Source organism: Gossypium raimondii, chromosome 3, assembly GCF_025698545.1.
Source record: "Gossypium raimondii isolate GPD5lz chromosome 3, ASM2569854v1, whole genome shotgun sequence".
Classification (NCBI taxonomy): Eukaryota; Viridiplantae; Streptophyta; class Magnoliopsida; order Malvales; family Malvaceae; genus Gossypium; species Gossypium raimondii.
The window spans coordinates 28519516-28531837 of record NC_068567.1 but is presented as its reverse complement, the minus strand read 5'-3'; the positions used below and the strand labels follow the sequence as shown (position 1 = coordinate 28531837).

The window sequence follows — 12322 nt, the reverse complement described above, 5'->3', positions numbered from 1 at the left end:
ACGGGTTTTAACATTTTTATTCGAGTCAGGCTTGGGCAAAACTTTAGGCCCATTTTTCGGGCCGGACCTGGGCCTAGCAAATGGGCCTAAATTTTTAGTTGAGTCCGATCCAGCCCGGCTCATGCACACAAAAAACCATATTCTGGCTTTTCTCTAAAGAATATCCAACAATAGCTTCCATGGAATGAATAATCAATCTGGATGCTAAAAGCAACAATGCTTTCGAATAAGCATGAGTAATCAAATGAAATAAAGCGGATCGATAAGACCCCATACCTAGAGCTAACATCATATGACCCAGTTGGGACATTGTAGAATAAGCTAAACCCTTCTTAATATCTTTTTGAGCAAGGGCTAAAGTAGCCCCTAATAATATCGTTTTATACCTATCAAAGATATTAGATTCATTATGTAAGGTATAACTATAAAAAAAGGAAGTAGGCGGGCTACAAGAAAAATTCCTGCAGCTACCATAGTGGCAGCATGTATAAGAGTCGAAATAGGAGTAGGCCCTTCCATGGCATCAGGTAACCATACATGCAGAGGAAATTGCGCAGATTTAGCAACTGCGCCGGCATATAATAAAGAGGCACATAAAGTAACAAATAAAAAATGAACCTTATTATTATAAATCAAGTTATTAAATATTTCGAACAAATCTTGAAATTTGAAACTTCCCGTTATCCAATAAAAACCTAAGATTCCTAATAATAAATCAAAATCGCCTATCCGATTAGTTATAAACGCTTTTTGACAAGCGTTTGCCACAGCAGGTCGTGTGAACCCAAAACCTATTAATAGATAAGAACACATTCTAACTAATTCCCCAAAAATATAAATTTGTATCAAATTCGAACTAGTAACTAATCCCAACATTGAAGTATTGAACAAACTCATATAAGCAAAAAATCTCAAATATCCTTCATCATGAGACATCACTATAAATAAGAACAAAAATTCCAATAGTAGTGATTAATATTGACATAATAGAGGTAAGTGAATCAATAAAGTAGCCTAACTCGAAAGAAAAATCATTATTGATGGTCCAAGACCATACATATTGATAGATAGAACTTCCATTTATTTGCTGAATAGAAAAATCGAGCGAAAAAATCATAACTATACTTAACAATAAAATATTGAGAAAAACCCACATATGACGAAGATTTTTTGTTGTCGTCGGAAAAAGTAGGAGTCCCATTCTTATTTAAGTGGAACAAAAGGTATGATCCATGAACATTAATATGCATGCTCCATAAAAACTTTTTTGTTATTCTTTCTTAATTAATCGTTTCTGATTCACTGGCTCTTATCTCTTTTGATTGAAAAGGAACAATAAAAAAAATCGAGAGATTACAAAGTTAACTGGAATTTTTTATTCTTAATTTTTTACACTAATCATATCCTATAACGAGATTATTAAAAAAAAACTAATTAAAACTTATACACCTGTAGAAATTACGTGCAATTCAGAATTCTTAATTGATCAGCTTGGGTGATTGAGATATGGGAAAGTGAGTAGACTTTTGTATTTGTAACATGAACTCATCCCTTCGAGGTAAGCTGACCTGTTTTGTCTGCGTAGTTTGAGGAACCATGGCTCATTGTGCTTAAGCATAAAGGTTCTTATTCTCAACAAAACAACTTCCATGGTGTTGTCATCCATGTTAGCAAAGCAAACCCTAAACCAACCCTTTCTCGTCGAGGAAAGAACCAGAGAAACATTGAACTTAACTTCATTATCAATCCCCAAAAATCTATTTCGGCATTGGATGTCTTCTCTTGTAGCAATCAGAACGGCCCAACATTACTCTTCAATGAACCAATACCAGCTTGAGAGAGACTCCATGTGAAATACATGTGCCTTTTCAAAAATTGCTCTTTGCTTTCCACAAAATGCATCGGTGCAATTAAATGTTGGGTTTGTAAGGACGCTAGTCTAAAGTTGGACATTTTCTTGGCACAGCTTACCAATGCATCTTGCATGAGTATACCATGTCGACTCTAAAACCAAGGAACCCCATGTCCCTAGACCGTATAGAATGTGGATGGTATCAGGGTTACACTCCACTTCCTCAACAATCTCAGATATACTAACGAACTCGGTCTTCATGAAAACAGCGCTTCAAAAAGATAGAGAGCATCACCGATCCAGTGAATGTTCCATTTTGTTTTTAACACAAACAATGGCCTCATCTTATTTAACCTCGTTCAATACGTTCCTTGGAAGAGGTTGAAGAAGAAACAAGAAGTGAAATGGGACACTGAGAAAATGAGCAAAAGAAAAAAGGAGAAACTCACGTGGGAAGAGATATAGGCAAAAATAAAAGGATAGAAGAATAAACAAGGAGAAAAACAACTTGTTAACGATCATGTCAGCTTCCCATTGAAAATTGACAACTCAATGACCATAACATAACAAATTATTAACACTGACGGTCCTGTAGTAACTTTTGAAATTTGATGACCAAAATATAATTTAAACAAACCACGCATAATGACTAAATTGTCGTAGTATAGATAACGAGTGAAGCTTCTTACTGACGTGACCCTTGCAACACCATAGAATCTGAGCTTTGCTTGAGAAAAGCTGTCAAATATATTAAGGATCAGCACTACAACTATTCCGTCCCTACAACGGTACAGTAATACACACAACATTCTAATAGCGCCGGCCCGGCTGGAATAAAATAACAGTCTATAATTATGTGACGGAACAACATGCTTTTGAGCCCAACAAAACCAACTACCCGCCCCCCCGGGTCCCTTTAGAAATAAAATTTGTGGGGACTCCAAAACAGGGGAGGGAATGCTGTACCCTTTTGAATTCTCCCATAGCCATTAACAAACTTTGTTCCACAAGCAGCTATGTCCCAAAAATATGTCTCTGAAGTGGTGCCGAATCAAATGATTTAACCACTTCCATCCATGGTTTGTCTATGATCAAGATGGAATGTTTTGAAAGGTGCCCAATAAATAAAACAGGGTCCCGAAAAACTACTAAATCAAAATTATTTTTTCTACTTTGACGACTCTCCCTCAACCAATGTTTCCATTTCATATTGGTGAGAGAACCCTGAAATTTCAACAAAGCTCCATTTACCAACTCACTTTCATCATCTTCGTCTACTGGCTTCCCAAAGTCAATTGAACACATTGCCCTGCAGTTTCCAAATTCCATCCATATAAATGCTAAATGAGAAATAAATTACGCACTATAATAGTGGAAAATTTCCAGGGTTTGCATTTCAAGCCACTAACAGCTTTTTATGGCAAAACAATCAAAGCTAGAAAAAAATAAAATCATTGCCACACAATATGCCATGAGTATTTCTACATGCCTCCCACCACACTTATCTGCCCAGAAAATATGGACAGTATATTCACTAGACCCCCAATATGTCTGAACTTTAATGCATTAAAAAATCACTTACATCTGCACCAAATATTTGGTGGCATATCACATATGAGCTTGTCATTTTTAATATAAACATTAGCAAAACACTAGCACATTAATTATTTAAGGGCAAAAAATAAATGGAAGCAACCAACATACGACCAGGTTAAGCATATAACCATAGCTAGGAACTCCAGATAAAACAAAAGAAAATCAAGCACCCAAATCCATCATTTATGTTCTATCTAGATCATTTGCATCACACTAATCAATATTATTAAGCTATGGCAATAATGGCAACTGAAGTATAGGTATGGCATGACAAAAATACATGTTAAACCACTGCAGCATGCTAAAACCAACAGGATAAGAACAACACCTGGTACTATAAACAAGCAGCGATGAAGATTTCGTTGGATGGGAAGATGAAGAAGGGCAGAAAGACAACCCAATAACCTCCCCAGGAAATTCTTGGTATCTTTTGGGAAGAGTGAATAAATGCTGCATTGACCATTCTCCCAATTGTCTAGCTTCCACATCAAATATATAGAACTGGTTTGATGATGTTGTGATAATAAGTATGTTGTTATCCTGAGGAGGAAAGCCACCAGCAGTAACAGAGGCACCATTCAACCTTGATATAAACCAGTGTTGCCTGCTCCAGAAAAACAAGACTAATCAAAACAAATAAAAAATGAAATTTTCACTTTCTTAGGCACCCTGCAACCTCCTCCATCTCACATTCACGGTCATATATAAGTTACAGATAAAACTTGTACTATCAACTAGATATTAAGGCCCAGTTTAGCATTGAGGTTGAAACAGGCTTCTGGCCTAAAACCTCCATTTCACCACACTTGAACACCAAATGATTTTGGCTTTTGAGCCAAAATGCCTTGAATTGGGGCCACAACATAAAAGCACCACATGATCAAAATCTGTATTTTGAAAAAGAAAAGCTGTCTTTATCGTTCTAATCATATCTTTTGGACATTCTTTTTTTTTTCTTTGGCCAGTATTGGACATTTTAATTTACCATAGCAGCTAAGCACAAAAAAAAATTTACCCACACTTTTCCAATCATATCTTAACGCATGGTTTTTCCAATCTCAACAATAGTGCTGAGGACAACATTAATTTAAGATTTGTGTTAAATGTAATGCCTTACCTTCGTATCTCCAGGTTGAATATGTATATATCTCCAAAGCAGTTGATAGCAGCTAACCACTGGCTATCAAAACTCGTGAACATTTTTGTAATTGGAGGATCACCAAGTGATCCTTCCTTATCATGCTCCCCACGACAAAGTATAAAGGTGTGCAGTAGTTCCAAGCCCTCCAAATCTACAATCTGTAACAGGAAGAAAAGTAATTAACACCGTTCACACAAAAAATGCCTTTTCTGGACTCCTGTAATTATTATTTAATTTAAACAATTAAAGGGTTAATGAGAATTAAGGAGGATAGAAGAGCTTACATACTTTGAAATCTCTAGCTTATATACTTTGAAATCTATTTTACTTGTTTGCTCCTCTATGCATCCAGATATGTTGCAAGAAACAAGTATACTAGAGTTTTTTTTTTTTTTATTTACCATCAACAAGTATACTAGAGTTGAATACACATTAACAATAACATATAACGTACAGCATTGCTAAGATGTTAAAAAACAACATAGATGCTGGGATATCAATGCAATGTTTCTAGAGGTGACATCTAACTTGTCTAGCTTGAAATTGGTGAAAGACCTAGGAAGCCAAAAAGTTAGTTCAGAGCATGAAAATACTCACTCTACTTGCCTAAAGCAAACAACATCATGGATTATATAATTTAGGGTAAAAATTTGCAAGTACAGAAACTAGAAATGAAGAGAAGACACTTACATAGATCCTTCTATCATGCCCTGCTATCAGCAACCGTACCCCATCACAGGTAAAAGCCATAGAATGCGCGGATGGAAGATCCTGAGGAAGTTGCCTTTTACTAATGGTCCATGTACTTTCGCCAGCTTGCCTACTCAGTGCAAATAGGCTGGGCCTGATTTGGTCAGAATAACCTAAAAGCTCACCAGAGTTAGACATTGCACTGCAGACGATCTTTCGGGACAACTTACTCTTAACCCGAGCCACTAAATTAGTGGTTGCAAGGCCACCATAGGGGCCAGAACCCACATCAGGAACACGAACACAGAGCACATCTAACCAAGATGATGCCTGGACTAGGAGAAAAGAAGTTTGACTGAACCTTGTATTAACAACCAGTTGTACTGGAACTCTCTGAGGTGCAGGGCAAACATCATGTGGGGAGAACCTAGTAAACTCCTTAGCAGAGTACGCAAAGAGCTTCGCATCATCACCAGCAGAGACAAGCATGGGAACTCTGAAACGGGCCAATTTACTATAACTGAAATCAAGGAGCTTCTTCCCCTTAAATCGAATTTTTTTTACCTTTCTCTCCTTTTCATCTTGCAAATCTCTTCCCTCATCAGATAAAGAACCTAGAAATTAGAAAGAAAAGTGTACAAAATCAAAGAGTGCACAAATTGATGTTAAAAAGGTAAAAATGCAACTCTAAAATTTAATGAAATAAATAGACATGAAACCAAAAACATGAACTGACCTTCTGAACTGATGGGCACTGCCATTGTCAAGGCTCTGACATCATGGGTATGAGCTCTTACATTACCAACATATACCCATTTCTTCATCATTTCCGAAGAAGATTTGTCATTATAAGACTGCAGCTTCTCAGTACAAAGCTTATAAAGAATAACCTAGAAAATGTACCAACAAAATAGACATTAGGGACAGAGACTGGCCATATTTAATTGACACAGACAATGTCATAAAAAGATTTTACAGCTGCAAATGAAAACTATACAACTACAATTTTTATTTATTTTTTTATTTTTTTTGCCTGACTTTTTTACTTTTCTTAGACCAAAAGAGTGAAGACAACACCCCTCCCTCCCCCTCTAGCTATCCACACCAATCTTGTCAAAGGTACAAGGCACACTCTAGTCACTAGAACCCTTATCTCGCCTCAGGTGAAAAGCGCACACCTAATTGAGCACATGTGTAACTTCCTTGTGTGCTGTGTGTAATATATATAGTAAGCTCAAGAAATATGTAACTAGCTCTAAGGAGTGATCTAGTTTATCTACAAAACAATCAATTTTTCAATATGCATTATTTCCTTAAGGAGTTTGATAATACTATACTAGGGAAACTTGAAGTGAAAAACAAAATAAACAAAAGAGAACTTCAATGAGGCAGGTGTCTTTATGCCTGTTGCCTTAGAAAACAGCACACCTAGGCATGCACCTGACCAAATGCACCTCGCTTAAAAGGGTCTGAGGTGTTTCTGTTGTCTAGCACTAGAGCACAAAGCCCAGGCCAGATCCATACCTGCCCGTCAGACCCAGCAGAGAAAACCCTGTTTTGACTTGGAGCTGCTGCCAAGGCATTCACATCACCTTTGTGGTTAGAATGTGCCTGGAGAAGAGTTCCATTATCACCACTCCAGAATTGAACAGAGCCAGTGCTGTCTGCACTAACAACAGTCCCACACCTGAATTTAACAATAATCCAATCATCAAAAGGAAGAACATTAATTATTAGAATATAGCAACCACCACTGACATTTTAACATATTAAGCATCTGTGCACATGCATGTCTCTGTGGACGAAGAAATTTCTAACTGTACCTCAAAGAAAGTAATGACCATATGCAAAGCTCAGGCCCACTCCCCAAACCTCCAAGGGCAACAGTACTTCTGAAAATTTCACGACCCAAATCGACATTCCAGCATCTAATCAACCTGCAAGGTGGTTAGTGCACACTAGACAAGATTAAATTGGGTAAAAGAAGTGCAAAAACTCTGTAAAGCAAGCATCATCAGCTAACAAGAAGTCCAGTGAAATTGAATTAATGATATAATATCCATCGAAAAAGAAATAAATCATTAAAGCATTAATGGAAATATCACAGGTACGGCATGCGTTAACATTTTTGCTATCATGTATCATATGGTATTAACTTTAATGACAAACTTACCCATCATTACTCGGTGAAGACATCCTATTTGAGTCATAGTTCCATATTATAGGATGAAATTAATTATACAAGCATGCATGGAAATACCACAAGTACAGTATGCTTACATAATATGGTATTCACTTTAATGACAAAACTACACATCAATTTTCCTAGAATATATCCTATTTGATTCATGGCTCCAGGCACTTAGAGCATATAGCAGGTGAAATTAACTACAGAAGCATGTACAGAAATATCAAAAGTACAGGAAGCATCACCAGCTTTGTTGTCTAATAAATTATAATACATAACTTACCCATCACTACTCCCTGAATAAATCCTATTTGAGTCATGGCTCCATGTCACACTTAGAGCACGCCCTGCAAATAGATTAGAACCAAGAAGCTCAGAGTAAGGCTAAAAGTAAAACGTTAACCTAGCAAGAATAGTTTCTCAGGTGTAGACATCTCACCACTGACCCGAGGCAACGATTTATGGTATATGAATTTATCCAAATTAGAAATAGTATATATCCGCACAGCTCCATCATCACAGGCAATTGCCACACGTCTATCATCTGTAACTAGTTTCTGATGAACTTGTTCCGAATCTGAAGCATCTTCACTTTGATAGTTTTCTGCGTCATCACTGACATTATATCCATATTTATCATTCAAAAATCCATTTCCAGAATGCCAGCAACTAGGCTCCTCAGGAGCTGGTAGCTTAATAACGGGTGCCACAGCCATCTGCCAGATTGAAACTCCAATAGACTCTAGCACAATCTGCATAATGGTTCAATCGCACAAAATAAACAATCAATAAAAGATGCCTTCTACCCAAAGCTTTATGTACATTAGAATGAAGTTAAAGGCAAAAAAGAAAAAAAAAATGAGGGGATTCTATCAACAGAATCTATGCCATCATATATTACCAATCTCAGTGGGTGGAAATACCTCAAAAAATAAGGAAAATAAAAAATTAAGAATTACCCCAAATAAGGGAGAAAAGGAAAAAAAGGAAGCCTGCGCCTAATATGAAAATAAGAGGAACGGGCCACAGGTTAGCACTATTCCCATGATTCGATAAAATCACAAGAAACCAATAAAAATGAGTATCCATTGAAGTTGGAGAGGCAGGAATCAAATTGACAATACTTGATGGCTTGAATCATTAGGTTAATAAAGCAGGGCGTACAATAAATGGCAAAAGCGACAAAAAGGAAATGAAAATAACCTTCTGTTTCAAGTTGAAAAGATCCCATTCTGAGACCGAGCCATCAATACTTGAGGAGAACAACCTGCCAGAAGACAGGCCTTCTGAACCAACACAACACCACACAAGAGACGATACTCGGCAAGTAGAATCCCCGTGAATAGTCTACACAAAGTAACCAACAAATTAAACTAAAACTAATATATGTATATACATATACACACAAATAACATGAAGCATAAAACTCCGGATACCAGCTGGTGGTGCCAGCCAACAGAACCAGGGGAGACAAGCCAAATCTCGAGCGATCCGTCCTCTCGAGCCGCTGCAAGCTGAGAGTCGTCGGCGCTGGTCGCAAGGGCAACCACCGGAGAGGGCTTCCAGTCAACTGAGCTGGTTCGATAAGGTTTGAGGAGCATTGGGGCTGGGGCGGCTACAGAATGAAAAACCCACAAACTTTGAAAGCCAATTTGACAGCAATTGAGAGATACGCATTAGACAGAAAGAAGCAGAGAAGGCGACGCAGTTGCTTTATCCATCATCCTTAGGTTTTTGTCTTGAGGGTTTAAACTTTACAAAGCGAGATATTTGGGTTCTCTTCGACCGCCCTTTATTTTAACCTCTAAGTGCTTCTACTTTTCTTCCATTTGAAAATTAGTTTTTTGTTTTTTATTTTCAAAATTTTAATTCAATTATTAACATAAAACTTCCTTAAAATTTGAGTTTTTCTTATATTTAAGTTTATATAAAGGATTGTGAAACTTTCTTTAGAATTTTTCAAATTTATCATATATCCGTGTTTCTCCAAGTATTTATGAGTTCAAGAATAACCGAAAAGATTAATTGATTGAAATTTGAAGACATTAGACATTTATTCAGTTTAATATGAAAGCTTGAACACCTTTCTAGAGGGCATTTTATGTTAAGCCTACTTTTCCGTGGCATCCAACTCTTTAACATAAAGGTGCTTTATGTGATCAAATTTATTGCATTAGATATCATGGAAATGTTTAATTTTAGAACATTTATAAAATTCCAATGCACTACATTTTCACTTTTCTAAAAAAATTTACAATTGGTATAATAGCATACGTCGTACTTTATCTAATTACAAAATTTGATTATTGAATTGTATTCTCCTTCTTGGGTGCGGATTCAATTGATAGAGAATAACATTATATGATATTTTGATGTTAATAAAATATTTATGAATGGATGAATGCATGTTTAGATTAAATTTTGATATTAACATGTTTTTTTTACATGTTGTTGTAACAATCCGTTTTCAGTGATGTCGAAAATAGTGGTTTTGAGACCATAATTTCGACCAATGAGTCAGTAAATATTATTTATTTAATATTTAAAAGGTTATTAGAGTTTCATATTAAAATTTGGTTTGGTAATTTTAACGTTTGGATAGTAATTAAGGAAAAAGACTAAATCGTAAAAGCTACAGAAGTTAATCTCTATTAGTTTATGTGTTAAATGGTTACAAAAAATATGAATTGAGGGTTTTAAATGAAATTTAACCATGACAGGTTATAGTGGACGGTTTATGCATATGTCGCATTGAAATTTTAAGTTAGTTGTAAGGGTAAATTAGTAATTAAATAATTACTTAACATAAACAAAAGATGAAATAAGCTATCATCTTCTTCTTTTCACTTGGAAAAATAGAATTCTCCATTGTTAAAGAACACTATGGTTCGTCCAAGCTCATTGCATTGCATGTAAGTTATTTTCTCACTCGTTTTTCATGATTTTTATGTTTTTAATATCATTGTAGCTTAATCTAGCTAACCCAACGACTATTTTGTAAGACTACTAAAGGTTTTGAAACTTCATTAATGATTTTTAGATTTTCTTGAAGTTAAATGATAGGTTTATAAGCTTGGTTGTTAAATAGGACTATTCTGTAAAGTGAATTTGGTTAGCTTTAAGTTTAGGGACTAAAATGATAAAATAATGAAGTTAGCAAAAAATTCTTATAAAATGTCATTAATTGTGGGCTGTAAGAGAGTTAAGGAGAATTTGACTAACATGTTTTGGGTTTAATTGTGATAAATGTGTAAGTTTCGATTTTAAGGACTAAATTGAATACAAGGTAAAATTTTAGGGTAAAAATGTAAAATGCTTTTAAAGGGTCAAATGCAAGTATCTAGATATTTTAAGGTATTTAAAATGATTAATTGGATTAAATTATTATATAGATCAAGAAATGGACCAACTGGTTGATAGCCGTGGAAAGGGGAAAATTGTGGAGTAGTCTTTAGTGTGGTGTTTATTGTTGTCTCGTTTAGGTAAGTTCGTATTAGGTTTATTCTGTTTAGTAATTGCTTAAGCTCATATTATGTATGTGTATATATGTATATGTTGATATGATTGATTGAGAAAAGAATTGAAAGTGGAAATGAGGGATTGAATTGTAAAGTATGACAATTGTACGTGTTTGAATTGAATTATTTTATCATATGAAATGTATATGATCATGTTGAACATGGTACTATGATGTAAAGATGGAAAGAGTATGGGGATTGAATTAAAGCCCGTGTGAGCTTAGTGAATGATTAGGATATAATTGATATGTTATTAGAGTCTATTAGGCACTATGTGTCGGTGATTACATTTATCAGGTACTTTGTACCAGTGTTACAGTTATGAGGCACTCTATGTCGGTGTTATATTTATCAAGTACTATGTACTGGTGGTAGATACTATATCGATGGAGAGAATCTAGCATTTGTTGCGGATTCTCGATAACTTGTGTGAGTAGTATCGAGTAATGGTCAATGTCTCGATTGTCAGCTTGTGTGAGCAAAGTTATCCCGAGTATCCAAAGTTAATTTACTAAAGTTCTTTGGGGAAAAAATTGGGAAATGTGCCCATATTGTAGTAAACATGTAATTGTTTTCTATTTATTTGAACGATGAATAAATAACTAAAGTTAATTTCAAATTTCACTATTATATCTTTTATATGTATGTCTTTTATAGCAAAATTGTGACAAGTAAATATTAGCTCATTGATTGTATAAAGTTCAAATTGAAGATAAGTGGCACTGTAAAGAACGTTTACATTGTGAGAAAGACAACTTACTTCAGTAGATAATCTAAATGAGTCCGTGATCTCGTAAAAGAATCAAAGTGAGCATTTGATTCAAATACTAAGAATGATTATTACATCGTCTACAATTCCAATTGGGAGATGGCTAGTCTTGGCTATCGAAGCAGTTGAGTCCACAAGTAGAGACATATATGTATTCATTGGTAGAATGATACATTGGACTTGTAACACCCCTAGCCCGTATTTGATGCCGGATTAGTGTTACGAAATATTACCGTACAATCAGAATATTTAAACATACATTTCATATATTATCATAAACATATTATAAACCAACCATTCACATACATATTTTCCCTAAATCAAGCCCTCAAGGCCCTAGAAATACCTTAGAAACAATTTGAGACTAAATTGTAAACATTTGGAAAGTTTAAGAAAAAGTTACAAAAATTTGGAAACAAGGGTCACACGGCTGTGTGGCCAGGCCGTGTGCCTCACACGACTGAGACACATGCCCGTGTCTCAGGCCGTGTAACCTTTGAACTAGGGACACATGGCCGTGTTCTAGCCCGTCCTCACCCGTGTAACTCTCTGAGAAGGGTCACACGCC

At 35.6% G+C, this 12322-nt stretch overlaps 1 protein-coding gene across 2 annotated transcripts; it reads right to left on the bottom strand.

The window, feature by feature from the left end:
* Nucleotides 1-2360: 2360 nt before the first annotated feature.
* Nucleotides 2361-9249, bottom strand: LOC105794007 (WD repeat-containing protein PCN). 2 transcript variants are annotated; one of them, XM_012622961.2, is made up of 11 exons: nt 8904-9249; nt 8671-8814; nt 7907-8219; nt 7751-7814; nt 7103-7216; nt 6720-6966; nt 6016-6169; nt 5280-5893; nt 4566-4747; nt 3777-4052; nt 2361-3161 (listed from the first exon to the last, which is right to left on the bottom strand). In XM_012622961.2, exons 1-11 carry the CDS (start codon nt 9066-9068, stop codon nt 2867-2869), a joined length of 2568 nt encoding a protein of 855 aa, XP_012478415.1. In that variant the 5' UTR covers nt 9069-9249; the 3' UTR covers nt 2361-2866. The 2 variants fall into 2 exon arrangements, with proteins under 2 accessions (XP_012478415.1, XP_012478416.1); XM_012622962.2 differs by having other exon boundaries at nt 6804-6966.
* Nucleotides 9250-12322: the final 3073 nt, after the last annotated feature.